The following is a 19,943-nucleotide window of genomic DNA, read 5'->3' as shown; positions in this document are numbered from 1 at the left end:
TGGGTCTTGGGTTTCCTCCTACTGCATGTGGGGAGTTCCTAGAAGATGAAGGACACACTCGCCAATAGAACATCTCTGGGTTTGCGTCCAATCTAACCGCCAGGTTGGACTTCAGAGTGTCCAGAAGCTCAGCGATGCCCTGGTCCACATTAGGGAGGAAAACTCCAGGACACCATCCCTCGTCTCAGTAGCAAATCGGAACAGCTTCTCCCATAATGTTTTCACTTTAATTTCCAGGATGTTTTGAATTCAGCCTTCTGCAGGTTGAACGTTTTCATTTCTATTAAACGATGATATTCTATTAAATATCCTCACAGGTATTTATTTTATAAATCATTTTTTTCTCATTAGGATCTGATGTGTTTTAAAACTGTTCCTTTTGTGTAGTTGCACATACTCCCCTAAAACAGTGAACGCACACTGACTTAAGTATTTTTTCTCCTGTCAAGTACAACCAGTTTTTCTCTGACAGTGGATTATAACTTGTTCTGGAGCTCTCATCCTTCATATCTGGTGTTGTGTAAGGTTAAAGGATCAACACCACTCCTTTCTCTCTGAATTCGTGCCTGTGTGCAGGTTAAGAGGGGTTTCCAACAACATTTTGTTTTGAGTGATGAAAGCAGTAGGGAGAGTAAAGGCTGAGCCAAGGTCAAGGTCTTATCCTCTTCCCATTTCAGGTCTGTCTGCATTCCTGTGGGAATGTAGCCCAAAAACAGTCGGAAATGAGCTCACATCAAACAGGATTCTGATTCTGCCTGTATGCATGCACAGAGAGAATAAGAATGCGTTTTGATGTTATCTCCCATATCTGGCTTGAAGAGTTTGTTCAGGCCTGCCATGATTCTGTAACAGTGGATGTCAAACAACATCAGGATGTGCTACTGTACTATGTCTTATTACCATGCTGCTGTTGCCATGGTGTTATGGTCATCACTGAGGAGGGAAATAAAGGGCAGCCCAGTCAGGTCTGCAGGACAAAGAAATATAAACATCAACTCTCAAACTCTGTTTATGCTTAAACTGAGCTGCACAGCCTGAAAAAACAAGCAGTACCCAAAGAACTACTAGAGTGTCAATTAATTATATTATATTATATTATATTATATCCATATTATTTCAATAATGCAATTATTTTGAAGTGTGATGACACTTGAAGCCTCTAACTCTTTTAATTTCTGACACTGAATAAACTACTTCCATGTAAACGAGCCATCATCACTGACTATATATGCGCTATGAGACTATTACAGTACATCAAGTGACAACAGTTCACTAACATCTCATCTTCACTGTGCTAACGTACAGAAACACTAAATGAAGAGGTTGGTCATTCAGTAAACGTGCCTCCACTGAAGCTTTTGTCCATCTCTAGAGTAGAAGATTCATCTTTATTGTGACGAAACGGTTTGTCTACTATTATTCATCTTTGGTGTGTATTGCAAGGTAATGAAACTTATAGCAGTTTGGCCGAATGCAAATAACTCAAGAAACCAGTAAAACTGGAGTTTAAAACACTGAATTTTGACAACAAGTAAAACTTGTTAACATGAACTTGGACTTGGCTGTGTGCTTTAGTAATGATGGCTAATTCAAATATTATGTTAAGCAAATGTTATGTTTTCAATGCTTACCTGACATGGGGCATAATTTGTGTTGTAAGGAGGGGTTTTGTTCTTTATGATGTTATGTTGTTCTCATCTTATGTCATAGAGTAAAGATCCCATCGCTGCAGCCACTGGGAATCAAACCATCAACCTTCCAGTTGCGTAGATGACCTGCTCGGCCTCTAAAATGAACTGTTTGATGACGGGTGTTCAAATAAAACCTCAAGTCTTCACTCTGAAGACTCAGTACTAATCCAGTCCTTCACACAGTATTCAAGCAATACTAAAACCAATGATGAGGATGTTTCAACTCTAGCCCACGCTCTGCATTTTTTCAGGCAAACAGTATGCAAAAGAGTGCTAAAGTAAGGTTAATGTAACATCCTTCGAAGCCATGGATGCAGGTGCATGCATGCAAACCCTGTGTGTTCCTGTGTTTGAGAGATTCAACTGTTCTCAGGCTAAATGTTGGAACCAACGTTCAGCCTTAAGCCTGGAAACATCTTCCACGTGTTGGTATGATGATACTATCCTGACATGGGCACAATATGGAGAGATATTGGTCAATCACAGCAAATCTATGAGCCAAATATCTTTAGTTTATGTAAGAAATGTATTCCTGTGGATTCATATAGTGTTCATTTATGTAATCTGCTGGTTCATGATGGGATAAATAAGGATGACATTACAGACAGTTAACTGGTAGACTGCATGTAATAATTACACAATAGTCACGAGTGTGCCCCAGTTATTATCAACTATTATCCTCTGTTAATTCATACAATTTCATGGTGCAGTGTTAACTTCCTTCACCAGTGGATTTTGAGTAATCCAAAAATCAGAGACAATTCACTGGGAATGACTAACTCCAATAAGGACCAATTACTAAGAGGATGTGGTCTGCCGTGTTATCAAAAGGAGGGAAATGAGGTAGAAGGGAATGGAGGCAAACTGATTTTCTTTTTACCCCCATCAGGGAGCGTGGATCTGATGAAAAGCAAAGCGAGATAAGGACTTTCCAGAAATGACTCAACACATGCAAATATGAGCTTTCGGATGTTCCTCCTACTCCCTGCAGCCATGCTCTCCACAGTCATTAAAACCTCTCTCTCATTTACTATGTGATGAAGGGCTACTTACACCGACTTCAAGTGCTCATCATTAACTCCCATTCCAAGTTTCGGACTCACATTTAAAAGGTTTTGGTTGGAAGTAATAAACTGACAAAAAATGTGTTTTCTGTCACTTTGTTGAGCAGCAGGAGAATAAGGAAGAAATGTCAGTCACATTTGTCAAATGATGTCAAGATTATTCTATAAAGTCTGAAATTAATCATTTCTTGAACAGATGGGATCATATTATGCAAGAATTACTAAAATTTGCAGTATCACTGTTGAGGTTATTTTACAGCTTATGATTAAGCAGATGAAACATATGGAATAACAGCAGTGCCATTATCTAGTTATCTTTCCCTACATATCAGACAAACAACTGCCCTTCTACTTGTCTGTGCTCTATGGTGCTGAGTGCTACAAAAGGGGAGATTAGGATTGGACCAAACTGTTGGCTGAAACTTAAGCTTATATCCAGCATTTCATATCAGATGTTGACACCTTGTACTGTCCCTTATGGATATAATGAGTGCTTGTTACAACTATTCTTGGCTCACATTTAGTCAAAAACTCAGTCTAGAACAAATTGCCTCTAGGGAGTGTATAAAACCAAAATACCTGTCATGTTACAGGGACTGTATGTAATTACCTCTGTGTAATTATCTGTGTGTAATTACCTCTTCTTATTAGGTTACAATAATCTATTAAAAATTCACCAGATCGGGTTTGTGCTTTGTGACACTTGCAATGTTGACCCATCACATTCAAATACAGTCACCGGGAAGGACATCTCCCTTCCAACTAATGGGATCTTTGAGACCGGGCAATGCCAGAGGCAGAAGAGAAGTAATTGGCTTCTGTGTGCCTCAGCTCCTGAACTGAACTGCAGTCAGAGCTCTAACACATGAAGACTTGCATGAACATACTTACTTACCTACGTGACCGCTAGCGACACATCTATGTGAGCATAATATAAACACGCTAACTTTTTTCCACTCGATAAAAGTTAACGTGAGGATTCTCGGTGGTCAGGAACAAATGCAATCGCATGGCAGGATGCTGTAAACGGACCAAACTTCAGCCAAGAGAACAACTGAGATAATTCATCCACAATACGAGGTTAGTCATTAATATACTGCTGCATGGGCTGGGCTGTAGTTACATCGTAAGGTTTTAAAAACTGAGCTTAAATAAATGATTAGCGGTAATAAAAGCCGAGGGAGGTCAACAGTGATCACTGACTGTTTTTAGGAGCTTTTTGAGATTAAATAGAAGAAAATACAAAACATTAAACATGTTAACAACACAAAAGCCAAACGCAGACTACTTTAGGCCCGGAAACAGGATTCGTCACGTCATCACTTAAAGACCGGATAGTCAGCATGACAGTGAGCTGTCTAAATAACAACAACAGAAGCTGGTTATAAGCTAACAATATGCCAGCTAGTGTTAGGCTCAAATGTTCTTAAAATTGCACTTTTACTCAAAAACATTTAATTGCATTCTCACGTCATATGAGTTTATTCAAGCATCAGAGTCCAACAAGGTAACATCCACTTCAAAGACAATTTTTGGTGTACAGGAGTTAACACAGACTAACAGCAGCTAACAGGCGTTAACACAGGCTAACAGCAGCTAACAGGCGTTAACAAAGGCTAACAGCAGCTAACAGGCGTTAACACAGGCTAACAGCAGCTAACAGGCATTAACTCAGGCTAACAGCAGCTAACAGGCGCTAACACAGGCTAACAGCAGCTAACAGGTGTTAACACAGGCTAACAGCAACTAACAGGCGTTAACAAAGGCTAACAGCAGCTAACAGGCGCTAACGCAGGCTAACAGCAGCTAACAGGCGTTAACTCAGGCTAACAGCAGCTAACAGGAGTTAACACAGCCTAACAGCAGTGCTTACTGAAAGATCAGGATATCCTGAATAAATTAATCTATGGCCGTCTTTCATCAAAAGTGAGCTTCTCTGACTCACTGATCTGTATCGCACTCTCAAAGTTTTACAGTCTCCTCCACTGTAAACAAATGCGAGTACTTCTCACTAACATTGTGAGCTGAGGTAAAAAGTCCCGATCTGTGTGAGGCTGTCAACAGCTAGAGCTAAGGTTAAGGGATCATGATCAAATTAAAAACACATTTTATAGACTGGCCGGCAGGAAACCTACAAACTGTCCAATTACACAAACCCCTTCTAAGAAGGTGTGAAAATAGCACAAAGCACAAATAGTGGAAATTTTGTTTGTTTTTTTAATGGAGCACATTCCATTATACTCAAACTTCACATGCTTAACACTGAAGGTGAAAGATAAAAACCTGTGGAGATTTACAATGAAAACATTAAAATAAAACGTACGCACATATGGGCACACACACACTGAGCTACTTAGTGTAAGGCTCTGATATGTAAAAACAACATTAACGAGGTAGACTGTCTCAGGGACACTGCTCTGAATTTAACTCCAACCCTTTTTCAACAATAACAAAGTAGCTCAAAACATGTTCTGTGCTTTGGTCTAAGTCACATCGTCAGTCACCGCTCAGGCGTAGTTAGCGGGGTAAAGGTCAGTGACAGTCATGGATGAAGCTGGACTGGAACTGAGCGGTTTAGTGAGCCACATGCTGGGTAAATAGGTCCTTTTCTTAACCTGTAAATGCATTCCAGGCCACATACCAGTATTTCACTCCATCAAGAACCTTTAACCCACTGATGCTTCTCTTACTCAGCCACTATCTGCTCCCTGACCCTCTCTTTTATAGATATCAACAAAATATAGCAACGGCAATACAGCAAGGATAACAAAAATTCTCTGCGGAGCACTTTCCAGGCAGTCACTCTCCAAACAGGAAGCTTTGCATAGGTTAATTCTCTGTGCTGAGCTGAAATCTAGGACATGCCTAATTGAAATTTATTAAGTAATTGCCTTTGTAGTGTGGAGACTGCATCAAAGAGAAGCAAGAGAAGAGGCTTTAAGCAATTATACACCTTATTAAAGGATATTAGTGTGATGAAACCTTGAAGGTTCATGTACGTGTGCATTTCCAGTACAGTAACGTGCAGTCTTGGGCGACTCCTAATTGCATTTTACTGGGAAAATTGGAAACAGTGCAGCAGTTTATTGAAGTGCATGCAAACATACACAGAAATACAGCATACAAGGCAAACACTGACTCAGCACAATTCTAATGAGCTTGAAAGTCAATATTTGGTATTTAAGATATATATTTATTCTTTAAAACAGCCTGAAATCTATTAGGAAATGTCATTTCTTTAAGCAGACTTCAGGAATACTGATACTGAAGTAGACTTTCTGTTCTCTACCACATTGTTGAGGGCTGGGCTGTGAGGAAGCCAATCCACGACTATCCAAGTATGCTTCTTACAGCATTGGCAGAGTGTTTGGGATCAATGCAATGATGAAAAATGAAGCCAGTCCCAATCAGACACTTTTAAGATGGCAGTACTTGGTGCATCAAAATCTGACCACCACCAGCACCGATGGAGCCCTTAACCATGGCAGAGGCATCTCTAAGTTTTACAGATGGCTGTAGAACAAGACCTGCTGCCTGTGCTTTTCCTGTTTCTTAAGAACATGATTTTCAAATTCTTCATCTGCGAAACATAGTTTGGTTTTTTTAGGCCCGTCACTTCTTTTGTCCTCCACTTGTCCAGTTTTCTCAGTTTTTTGAGGACACACTGCACACGAACCAGCCTACCCTGGTACATTTTATGCCTTTGGACACTGACTGCTTCTTCACTTGTTTTCAGTCTTTGTAGTCGACCACTTTCAGAGGAACGTTTGGTGAGCCTGACATGAATCCTTCAGGCATGAAAAAGGCAACTCATTTAAAAACGATGAACCATGTCTCCTAAAACTGTAGCAAAGAACTAATTTTAAATTGTATCTTCAGGCGACTGGTTACTAGCAGCTTATTGCAAACACAGATCATTTGTTCCAATTTCTTCAGCTGAATCTCAGAGTGTCAAAGACAACACTGACTCCTTAGAAGCAAAATAGAGAGAAATGATGGGTGACTCAAGACTTTTGCACAGTACTGTATGTGTGAACAGCAGCACATTTAACATTTGCCACAGTTACCTCGATACAGCATTAAAAGTTTATAAGATGAATTCTGAACAGATACAAACACAAAAATAGAAGAAAAAGAAAAAAAGTGCACATACAGCAAACTAATTATTCCCATTCCTGCACATTTCTGATACACTGAGTCGGTTTCACTGAGCAGTTCCAGTCTCTGCGACATATTTGTCATTTCTCTCATGAAAAACTTAAATGTGGGTCCTCTATCTTGCTGTGAACAGTTTTTCAGTTGGTTTCCAAACAAAATTGCAGAAATCAAAAAGCTGCTCACACCAAGGACAGCTCTAAATGCATCTAGTTCTCATCTCCTCCAAATGCTTCAGAGTTACAGTGAAAAACACTCTTTGTTTTCTACATGACCTGAAACAATGAGCCAAATTACCAGCAGCATCTCTGCATCTATGACAGAGAGAGAGCGTGAAGCCTCTGTCTGGAGTAATATGATCTATGTACTGTTTTACAATGTACACGCCTATATCTGAGTTATGTATACACTCTTCCTGCACCTCATCAGTTGCTTCTACATTCAGTTTATCCTCCCAGACACGTCTAATTCTACAGGCACTCACTGGACGTAGTTTCTGTAGTGTCTAATAGAAAAAGGAGACTTCTTACAGCTATCACTATTGAATTTGTTCATCATATGTTGTGTAAGAAGTCGTTTTCCATTATCCAACAGAGGTTTAAGAACCTAAGAAGCAACGCAAAATACTGGAAATACATCAGGAGAAACTTAAGGTATTTGGATCTGCCGTTTGATTTCACATGAGTCGAGACAGATCCACAGTTAACGTTCAGTATTGCAGTCTCAAGCACCCGACTACAGACATCAGAAATATGCATACAGTGTGCATAATGATATATTTGAAGACTGGAATAAAAAAAATAAATGCAGGAGTCTTTTTTCCTTTTGCTCTTTCGAGCCAACCCTTATCTTTTGTACAAATGAGTAAAAGAATCAACAAAATAATCGCCTCCCTGTGGGAATCATACATTTGTACAAAAAAAATCATCGTTTTAAATGTGACTCAAATATTATTTGCAATTAGGCTTGCTAGTTGCACTGGACGGGGTGAATATATTCAATAAAAGCCATTGATTCCATTTAGGAAATGATCCACTTAGAACTTTTATGTGCTGTTTGAGGCTGTAATTAGTTTTTAAGCACTGTAACGCGCCCCAGGGTGTATAAACAATAATGATCTCCAAGGAAGCATCAGCAGAACATTTTGCCCCAAGAAACCATGGCTGACTCCACTAACATTCAAAGGAATCCCTGCACTATGACCATGACTATGGCAAATACTGTCGTCTCTTTAGACCTGCTGTTGTCTGTGCCAGTGAACATGGTAGAAAAACTGCTTTGACAAAGATGGTGAGCATCTGCATGATGTCACACAGGGAAAAACAAACAAACCAGTTTTCAGCAGTAAGAGCTGGAGGAAGGGTCTACACCTTTTCACAAGGTCTTACATCACTTTTCTTAAGAGGGGTAAAGTGGAAAAAATACTCATCCAGGTGGACTTGAACTATCCTGACTGCTCATCAGAAAGCTTGTGCAGTGTAAACGGTGGCAGATCGGATTAGACACGAGTCTTACAGCCGTGCTGGAGTGGTCTGCTTGTGACAGGGGCTGGACAGCTGATAAAAGCTTCTTCAAAAACCTACAGCCCACTGGCCAGCATTGACTGACAGCTCAGATGGCTCTGCGCTTTAAGTGGCCAACACTCAAAGTACAGCCACTTCATTTTTCATGAACTGATTGTGAGGGCTGTCAGGAGTGAGAGCCTGCATCAGGTTGGATAGTGACTAGTAAGAGCAGATTTCTGTCCTTCAACAGCCGCGACAGCGTTTTCACTGCACGAGTGCAATGAAATGACTCCGTTTAATAGTCATCCGAGCGGGTAGTCCAACCCTCCATCCTTTTGCTGCCTGTCCTCCCTTCGAGAAAAGTGACACTTCAAAAGAAAAGGTTCTCAAAGCTGAGCGAGCTGGAAGTGTGCGGGAAAAAAACAACAACATGAAAACATTTTCAAAGACATGCCGGCACAGGCTTGTCACACGGCATCGGGGGTTTCTGCTGCAGACAGGCTGGAGGAGGCGACAACATAAACGCACACAAGTCGTCAGCTCGAGACTGGGTGGGTGGATGCATGAGGTTACTGAGTGTCACAGAGTGTTTTGACAAAGTGACTTAAGGAGGACGGGGGCTGCAAGTTCACAAGAAAAACAAATTATGGTGTAATCAGAGGAGCATTGCTGGCTTCATGAAATCTGTCATTTACACATAGGTGACTTTGTTGCTGATGTTTGTCACAGTCATTCAGGCATACCCACAGCAGTAACAGAGACAGACATGCAACAGACATCATGGGTTAAATGTAACATTTCGGTACCTCAGCCGTGTCAAGCAAGGTCACACTTTGGGTTTTTCTTTTTCCGCCTTGACTTTACTGAACAGGATAATGACCTGCAGGCCTCAAACCCAGGCGAGCTACAGCACCACCCACCAATCTCTTCCTGATAACTAGGCAGACGGTGTTCTGTCTACAACTAGAATCAAAGTGTTTTCATTGATGCTCTGGCACCATGGGGTGCATGACACAGACACACGGCTGATCAATTTGACTAGGTTGCACAGCAGCTAGCAGTACATTATTTTCAGTCCAGCAAAAAGTGCACTTTTTCCCCACAAATATGCGTGTACCTGAGAGCAGTCACAATAGTCTACAATGTTGTCTCTGGAAGAAATAGTTGGAATGTAGATAAGGCACTAACCTATTAAGAGCAATTACTGGAGGATGGGAAAAATCAAAACAAATATAGTGTGATATTGCATTAATTTGGGTGGTGATATCGCATCGATATGAATTCAAATATGAACAGCGAGGGCTTGTCTCATGCACCATCACCCACAGACGACATTAGCTGACTGAACTTGCATCAAATCGGCTCAACCAAGAAACCCCAAAACTAAACTAAACAGTGGCTGCATGTTGTTACTAAATTTGTTACAATTAGTTACTAAATTGTTGCCCAAAGCTTGAGGAGCACGCTCACAACCACTTTTAATTGCACAGCAAATCCAAGTTGCAGATTTCTGCAAAAAGTTGCAAAGAGATTGTTGAAGGTTTGCAAATAATTGCTGTCCAATTTAAGAATGCAGCCAGATTCCCAGCCTGCTGCCTTATTGCACAATTCGTGGGGACTCGACTCCGCTCACTTCAAATCTAATAGTTAAATGTGTGTGTATGTAGTCTATGTAGACAGCAACAGATATGTGATATTTGATGAGAATTTTTAAGACATAATTTCTTTTTAAACCATGTGGAAAATTAAAATATATGTTATTGTAATATTTAGCATATCATAAAATGTAAAAAATCCCAATAATTGTGATAACATTGTGTCTGCGATTCCCTCCTAGAGCTGTTACTGCTACTTTGTTCAGACACTGCAGTTAAAAGTAAAAATGTAACCGTTTTATTTCACTCGTTTTTTTAATGGCCATATGAATATGAACTCAGACTTGGTTGCTGTGCTAACATTGTGTCACACAGTGCTGTAAAAACACATATATACAATAATCGCACACAGCTTTGTCAAGGCCCCGTTACATCCAAATGTTTACACATTGTTGTCATGTGTGTTACAAAGACACAAAGAGCGCAAAACAATCCATTGAAAGTGGATTTGATTTGATCCCCTTCTATAAACTGCCACTGTGACAGTGATAATTACCACCCCCACAACTGAGGCTCCCATCAGAATGGATTTAGCATCTTATCTGACAATCAGGACATTGCTTTTCTTCGAATCTCTTATTGGCTTAGCGGATAAGCTTATTAAGGGTGACCCGCAAAGCTGAGAGAGCTGAACGTGATATTTCATTTTCACTGCAGATTGAAAAGCATGCACGCTTGCCCCCATCTTGACACAATCAGGGCTTCCGTACAAATATTTACACAGATGCAAACACAACCAGGCCCAGAGATCTGCCATTACAGCTTTTACCTTGAAGTCATTACACTTGGTTACTAGCTGACTAAAATAAGAGTACAGCACAGGACTGCTGCTGAATGATAGTACGAGCCCTCTGGCAGGCCTAAGGCACGGCTTTTCCGAGGATCTAGCCAGTGAGAGGATTCGTGGAGCCAGAGGCCAGAGGCCGGGACCCTGTGGTTGACTGGCTGCTCTGGTTAAAACTTCTCAAGGAAGCGTCCTTAACCCTTAGGGCTGGGCGCTCCTCTGCAGCCCACACAGCAAATACTCCTCATAACTGGGACAAACCCAAAGAGCACATCTCCTTTTTCACACGTTTCAGGTGTGACTAACAGAAGGCAACAATGTGAAGCGGTGACAGGCGCCTACTTTTTAAAATAAAATGTCAAACTGTCACAAAAACCTTACAGTACACATATTCAACTGCAAACATCCTGGATGGATTTTTTTTTTTTACCTTTTTAGAGGAAAGCATCATGAAAAGTAAGACTATTTGTGTGTTTAAAAGATAATAACATGTTGAATTCACAGATTTCTTTTTATTTGTTCTGAAAGACCTGCTTATTTCCAAAGACCACAACCAGCAGTGTGATTTGCTCAAACACAGAAGGGGCTCATTATCCCCATTACACTACACTGTTATATGAGCCAATATAACACCACGAGCAGCTGACAGCCTGTGATGCCAAAGATCGCACTTAATCCAGAGTTCAGTTATTGTGCTGGAGGGATTTACAAAAAGGATATCAAAGTGCAAACTATTAATGGTGAGATGAAAGTAATTACACGTGTTGTATTTTCGTGAGAACGTCCTAAAAGCAAAACATGCAAAAAAAAAAAGAAAAAAGACACAATCAAGTGTGAGAATTTGCTCGTTAAACAGAATTATTCTGCACATGCACTGCGGTGAGATATGGTGGCTACTAGGGCTGGGCGGTAAGACCCAAAATTCATATCTCGATATTTTGTAGCTGGATGGCGATATAAGATATATATCTTGATATTTTTTTTAAAGCCATAAAGTAAGAACAAAAAGAGAGTTCTTAGTCAAAGCTGTGTCCCAGATGTCACACAGGCACTTTTATTAACATACAGCATAGATGTACATGAAAAAAAACTACTCAAAAATAAATTATGAGCATTTATTAAATAATGATGCTCTATAAATAAAAGAAAACTATGTTGTTTTGTGCATAACAAAGAGCTCACAATTGTGCAGTCAAAATGTAAACTAAAAGACGCTGAGCATAATAACAAAGACAGATTTCACAGCTGCTCTGTTCCCAACTTCTACTGCGTGACTGACAGCCTGGAGTTTGAAATCCGCTTCGTAACCATGTCTCTGAACAGGAGCCATTTATGGTCCTTATACACACACAATACGGTAATATTACGTTGAAGCACAGTACGTATCACTCCGCGAGGCTCCTCGGTAGCCGTAATGCTCCGACAATCCATCAAGCGGTGCAGCTCCGTAGCTTAGCAAAGTCGAACTAAAACATTTATTGACAGATTGCTGAGCGCCGTGTATCACATAAAATCGGTTCGCGGTCATCAAGCACAACCAGAATTCATACAAAAGGCGCGCAGTCAACTTTTGAGAGAATGAAAGGATTTCAGGCCGTGCATGGCGTTAGCGTGGCTAGCTTGTTAGCGTGGTTAGCTCGTTAACACGTTGACGCCGTCCAGCCCCACGCACGGGGCGATGCGCGGTAACTCATTAACGGAGATTTGCCGTGTCCATCTTGTCGCTGCCTGCAGGTGAAGCGATGGGGGAGGAGGGGGAGTTGTGTTCAGTGAAGGAGAGGCGAGGTCGAGTAACGTTGTGTAAAGACAAAAGTGGACGAAAGAGAGGCAAATATATATCGATATAAAGGATATTGTCACATCTTATATCTCGTATAAAAATATATCGATATTTTTAAAAAACTCGATATATCGCCCAGCTCTAGTGGCTACGTGCATACGCTCAGCTGCTATGGTGCAAGATTGCAGTAGCATGAGTACGTACAGTGGTCCCTCGCTATAACGTGGTTCAACTTTTGCAGATTTTTTTTACGCATTGTGTTCTGCGTCCTGATTGGCTGTACACCATTGTCAATCAATCCTGTGCCGTGTCTCCTGTACAGTACAGAATGTGTTCAGCTTGTCAAATTGACATAAATCTTCGATCGCTAGCAGTGTGACTCTGTGCTGTACAACAAACACAACAATGTTGTTGTCAGAGGCTCCTGCAGCAGCACCCAAAGGCAGAGGAAGATGCTAACCATGGCACAAAAACTTGGACTTCTGGACATGCTAACGGAAGGTAGAAGTTGCCATATTTTTCGGATTATAAGGCGCATTAAGCGAAACAAAACAGTCAGATAAGTCAAACTTTACTCAGCTCACTCTTCTTGCTTCCTCTGCTTCCGTACCATTGATTCATTAATGCTGAATTCTCTCGCAGCGGCTCTGTTCTCATGTTCTGGACCTGAAAACAGGGTTTGATCTTTGGTTTCATTCTATAATACTGGACTTATGTTTAAACAAGAGAGAAAAGTGTGAAAATGTTCGTGCCTGTCTGAGAAAAGTGTAGAAAGTGTGTAGTGAGGGGTTTTACAGCCTTAAAACATCTATAATAATTGTAAAAAATAAAGTTGGCTGCTTCTGATTTCACCTATCGCGGGTTATTTTTAGAACCTGTGATAAACGAGGGACCGCTGTAATCATTTTCTCACAGTACTGAGCGGTTTCCATGAATCAAACACTTTATAGTTAAATCTAAACTCCTGACTAATAAAAGCAAAGCTTTGTCCCATGAAAATCAGTGTGCATAATGACAATATTCCAAATTTAAATTCCTATTTTTTAAATGGGAGCATTACTGGGACAAACTTCAAACATATTTCTAATCGCACAGTTTTTGTAAAGATATTCGTGGTGAACAGCTAACTTGGCTAATCTGTATGTAGCAATTAAAGCTGATGGATTCTCAGCAAATTCTAACTCAGACAAACTTCTGCATCGTTCAAGCGTAAATATCATTGTTCCTGATGTCTGAGAACAAACACAGACAGACAGACAGGCAGACAGACAGACAGGTGGTTGGACTGAGATGTGGGGGATTGGGGGGGAGATGTCCAACCTAAGCCCTCGTTGCCCTCCCCCAAATCCCACCCCCACTTCTCATCTTCCTATTCCCCAGCACCACAGACCAGATGGGCCTCACAGCACGGCCCTCTCTTCACCACAGGCCACCACTCCAACATCAGTGATCAGACCAGTGTCGTCAGAACAAACCTCCGGTCCCCCCACCACACACACACACACACACACACACACACACACACACACACACACACACACACACACACACACACACACACACACAGAAAACTTCTACATTGTTGCTCGAGCACAGAAAAGATGTCCGAGTCTGAATCCTGGTCAACAGTCACAAATTTGCCACTTTAATATTTACTAACAGGCAAAAATCAAAGATTTTCCTCAGTTTAGTGAAAATCGATTCAGAGATCTCAGCTGGAGCACTTTTCCTTCCAGCTTTGTGTGTTTTCTTTACTGGTGACGTGGGTATATACATCTTTACATTTGAGTTTAAAACCAGTCTTTACAATAAGTAGCAACAACGCTTTAACATAAACACTAACTCTAACATTCAACGGTATCTCCTGACTTTTCAAAAGAAATGAATCTCTACCATTTATCAGCTGTTAACTGTAGAGCGTGTACGAGTGCAGCTCTCGCATAATAAAAACAGCAAACAAAGCTCATCCACACAAAATATCCAGTAACAAATGCGAGCTCTTCTTCTGCACAGTTTGCTTGCTGTAATAAACCTTTATGATACACAAATATTATGCACATAAAGAAGTTTTATACTTTATTTATACTGCACATTAGAGACAGATGGGGAATGCAGGGAGGGAGCAAGATTACAATAATATGTTTGCTTGGATGTCTGTACAAGATTTAGCCTCTATTAACACACACACACACAGACACACACACGCGCACACACACACACACACACACACACGCACACGCACACACGCACACACACAGACACGCACACACACACACACACACAGACACGCACACACACACACACACACACACACACACACACACACACACACACACACTGCCTTGAGCTAACTGACCACAGAAAACAATGGTTAGTTCAATACTCCTTGACCTTACAGGCTATGATTACATTTTAACAGCTAAAGCCTGGAAGCCATTCTTTAGAAAAACAGGATCAGTAACTCAATATGGCACAAGTGACAATTAAGCAAAAACAATCCCCCGGGGCAAAAGACAAAGAACAAACTGTGATATGATAAAGGCAGAGCAGCGAGTCATCATTCGTGGTTTGTTACTGCGCTCTCATCCATCTCCACTGAAGCTTCCTCTATCTGGGCTCTTTCCTCACTGTGAGGCGATATGTCAGAGGCGCTTATAAACATTTCTCTATTTCCCCCCTTGAGCTTACAGTATCTCAGCTCAGTACATTGGGTCAGTGCCAGAGATCGAAAGCATTCGCTGCAATCTGCAAGCTTGGCTGGAAGGGGAACAAAGAAGAAGAAAAAAGAGAAAAAAACACCTCTTGCTTTATTTAACATCAAATTCTTCGTCTTTCTTTCTCCTTCACTGTACTTAAAGTCAAAGGTAACAGAAGCACTTATAACAGCCCCCCTCTTCAGACTGCAGGATTTCTAAGGGACAATTAAACCTCTGACATTTAAAATTTTGACCTTGTGTTAGGACAAAGACTTCACATTTATTTATACTGAAGGCCAAAAATGACAGATCGTAGTTCCACTGCAGCTCGTTTTCCTCAAAGAGGACAGAAAGGGGTGGAGTAAGGCACAGATGATGATCTTTTCAATTATGCAGATGTCAGATTAGGTTGTTATTGAGCATCAAGGTGAACGGGTCGATCTGCATCTTAAAGGGAACAAAACATTTTCTCCACACAGACGACCGTAGCTGTGCGTCACAGCTGCACGCCAGCCAGCGTATTGCATTATCCAAACCATCTGCAATGTAATCGTTACAATCGTTTAGGATATTTACTGAGATCAGAGTGTGCCATTGTAATTTGGAGAGCTCTCACCAGTGAAAACCCTGAATGCCTTGCAATTAACTCATTAGTGTTGCCACTATCAAGATAGAGCCATCGGGAAAGCGCGCTGTGGTGACGCACGCCGAGTTAATGTTCGCCTGCATGTCAGCTCACATGTGGGAGAAAATGTGGCATGCGTGTCTGAATGTGTCTGCAGACACTGGCTGCTCAGAAGATCAGGACTGGACATGATCGTCATTCTCCCCTGAAACACACAATCACAGTCACAGCAACACAAAATCCATCAACCTGTGGGAGAAAGACCGAGTGCCCAAAGAAAAGCGACACAAATGCAGAGAACATGCAAACGCAGGAAGACCCTGGTCAGGCGATCGAGTCAAACTCAGAGTCTTCATACTGTGAAGCAACAGTGCTAACCGCTGCACCACCCGTGCTGCCACCATCCAGGAAATTTAATTATTGCAGACAAAGACCACTTTCGAAAAATGACCAATGAATTTGTGTGATTCAGAGTGTGACGGCACAGTCATGCTAAAATAAAGACGCTCAGTGTGAAACAGTCTTTGGCTGGCTACAACAAAATAAGAAACACTTTCCTATTTTTACAGTAATTTATTAAAGTGTAACATCTGCAGCTCTTTACACCCTCAGCCCTGAACTCTGATTCTGCTGCTCTGAATTTCACTCTGTTCCCTCAGATTACTTCTCCACACTCTGGTAATCTAGAGTAATCTGCTCTGCATGGTTGTTCAGCCGTCAAATATTATTCACCTTTTATTTAACTGAAGTGCACTAGCTGCTATGTTAACGAGATGACAACTGTGGCTGCCAATAATTACCAACAGCTGACTGCTAACACTAAGATGTGCACATGTTAACTTCAGTGTTATTGAAACAGGAGCTTTACTGATTTCTGGCATTCCTCCTGAAGCACTGCTCAGCGTTATGAATGTTAACTACTGCAGCTGTGAGTGAGGGAGGAGCTGTGTGTCTGTCTGCAGTGGTGCTGTGTGAACATACAGCACTGTCGGCATCCATACTGCTGTAAATGAGTATCTTCGTTTGATATTAATATCCGAGTATAGATTTATTTTATAGACAAACGTAATAGCAACAATGTATATTAGTCACAACAGGAAAGGACATGAAACAGTCACAACACCCTCCCAAAACAGGCTGCGAGAGCTGCACACATGAATGAAAGTAACAGACTGAAGAGATCACCAGCTGAGCTTTACATTACTCGCAGTGTACCATATAAAATGAAAGCATACCATATATAACATATTTTTGACATTGTCAAAGGCAGCTATGCACATGTGTTACTTAAGAGGCCCTATTACTGAATATTTGCTGCCGTTTACGTTGGCACCAGCTCTGCTCAAGGGTGTGTGTGTGTGTGTGTGTGTGTGTGTGTGTGTGTGTGTGTGTGTGTGTGTGTGTGTGTGTGTGCTCGTGTCCAAACAGCAGCGAAGGAGAAAACCGTGAAATGACATTATTCAAATGGAAGGCAACTCGTGATGTTGATTTAAGTGCAATAAAAGTTTCCCATCAGGTGTTAATCCATTTATTACAAGATGCAACAGGGACAAATGAGTCCTTTGAAAAAATACTAGCAGAGAACAAAGTTAGCTCGAACAGCATTTAGACTTCTGCAAATCCCCCTAAAACTAGGCAGGTATGAGGCAAATAAGAAGAAAAATATTGTGATGTAAGTGATGCAATCCAACTTGCTTATGTGATATCCACATGTGTGCAAAGCACAGATTTTTGACCAACAGATCAGCAGGTCAAAGTTGAAACACCTTCACTGCACAGTGTACATTTAAGCAAACTGTGTGAATATGAAACAAACTGTGTGAATATGAAACAAACCTTGTGTATGTTCTCCCTCATGAACCTATGCAACACGCTTGCATATTCAGCTCGACCTCTGCCTGTGTGCTGCACTGTGTGTGTGACAGTGCTGTAAACTGTGCTCCTGCATCAGGGTGCCACAAATATTCATGAATGACCTCGTCACCTTGCTACACACAAAAACATGTTCTGAGTCATACATTAAACTACACCCACACCACTCAGGAGCTAGACTTCACACTTGTAGAGCGTTTGGACTTCTTTGATTTAACCATTAGAGGTGCAAAGTTTTATCGATACAAATTATTTACTTCAGTCATTTAATCCAACAGAAATCAATTTAGGAGAACGTGTGTGAATAACAAGTGTTAGAAAATTAAAATTGGCCGTCCCACTTTTTTCACCAAAAAGGGGCGCATCGGTCAGACTCAATCATATTTATTTCATGGCTTTAGTAACATTATGTTACAGATTTAGATCAATAAATTACATTGTATCAATTAAACTGTATTAATATTTTAAAATATAAAAGCTTTTTCCCCACTGCACAGATCAGTAAAAATGTACACGTGCCAGTAAAACTCTGAGCATCTGACCTGCAGCGGCTGGACGCTGAATTAGCATTAGCATTAATTATTAACATCGACACCATCACAGGATCTATTTTCTGCTCAACAAGCGTCACTTTAAAGCACAGGACAAACCTCAGTCCTTAAAATGTTGATATGCTTTTTGCATCCCAACTCTGCATCTATGCCATTTGATTTTTTTTGCTTTTTGCTGTGAAATTTGTATTTTTTTATAAACTGCTTTCCACCAAAGTGTTCTAACATAGCAGCTATACCATTTTTACAGATGTGTGAAGTCCCATGAGACCTCTGGGCACTGCGCTTGGCCTTTTACTTTCAGATTGACTCGTTGGTCAGGTTTATGCAATAAGAATAACTTGGTTAGCGTTAGGAACAGACTGTGGTTTTGGTTCAAATGCCACAGTGTAACAACAGCTGCTCCATTAAGCCCACAGCCATTCATCTCCAGAGCCTGTAAACAACCAGTTGTTGAGTGAAGTACTCATTTTATTTAAACTAAAGGCAACTAAAACTAAACAAGCATTTATAAGAAAAATGTTTTTAATGATGTATCCAACCTTCTACTCCTACTGCTTTCTTTGGTTTATCGGGGGGTTAAACATTGTGATGACTCACCATCGTGTGTTTCTTGTTCAGGTGCTTCTTCTTTTTCCCTTGCGAGTGAGCCAAGCGGGGGTTGTTCTCCTGGTCTGAGGACTGGTGGTGGAAATTGTTCCTGCAGGGCTCCAGGCTCAGGCCATTGGGAACCCTAGAAGGGGTTTTCTTATGCAGGGATCCTGCCTGGTTGTCTCTGCCTTCCTGAGGCTTTAGTGCCATGTTCTTCTACGAAGAAAACAGAACAAGCTTTTATTAGAGTCAAAACAAGCATTTCATCTTCGTGCAAGCAATGTGCTACAGACTGTATCAGCCAGACAACTGGCCTGTAAGAAGCCTGCAGTCACACCAACAATCAGCAGTTAAATGTGTGTTTGACTGAATTTTTATATCTATGAAAAGCTGCTCATTACACACTGCAGAGCTCAAAAATAGCTGAATACCTTTTCACAAAAGCCCATTTTGACAGATGGCAAATCTCCTCTACAATAAGCAGTGGAGGGAATTTGCTCTAAATTGAAGGGCTATCATGCAGAAAGACTACGGTGTTCCATCACTAAATTTTCTCCAACAAAGAAGAAAAGAACAAGGTCACTGACAGTTTTTTCCTTTTCTTAAAGAACACAGTGGAGCTTCCAGCGAATGCCAGATGGGTTTAAACCGCGGACAGTTTAGTGCTGCGTCTCACGCAACGCTACACAACCCGCATGCTTTACCACAGCTGCCCTTTGGTTTCAGTCACTGTAGCGGCCACAACCACAAAGTCCATGTTGACATATTTTAAATGGATTTAATTTTTTTAAAATATATTATATTTTTGGCTCCTTTTTTTATCCTTTTTTTCCTTTGCCTCCCGCCTGTCAGCTCGGACATTACCATGTATGTGCACATGGACTGTAATAACACAAGTGACACGAGTGGAAACCAATAAATACACTGAAAAAGACGAGCCTCTCGTGTATTTATAGAGCTCATGTTGGAAAGGA

The 19,943-nt window shown here is 41.0% G+C and overlaps 1 protein-coding gene across 11 annotated transcripts in view; it reads right to left on the bottom strand.

Moving 5' to 3' along the window:
• auts2a (activator of transcription and developmental regulator AUTS2 a) overlaps window positions 1–19,943 on the bottom strand; it is a 316,198-nt gene that overhangs the window by 221,676 nt on the left and 74,579 nt on the right. For all 11 annotated transcript variants that reach the window (XM_039618431.1, XM_039618433.1, XM_039618432.1 and 8 more), the window contains exon 3: window positions 18,979–19,185. In XM_039618431.1, the coding sequence (XP_039474365.1) occupies window positions 18,979–19,185 (207 nt within the window). The remainder of the gene's footprint in view (window positions 1–18,978; window positions 19,186–19,943) is intronic.

Source organism: Oreochromis aureus, linkage group 10, assembly GCF_013358895.1.
Source record: "Oreochromis aureus strain Israel breed Guangdong linkage group 10, ZZ_aureus, whole genome shotgun sequence".
NCBI classification, from domain to species: domain Eukaryota; kingdom Metazoa; phylum Chordata; class Actinopteri; order Cichliformes; family Cichlidae; genus Oreochromis; species Oreochromis aureus.
The sequence above is the reverse complement of the archived record's forward strand: the minus strand, read 5'-3'. Positions and strand labels throughout refer to the sequence as shown.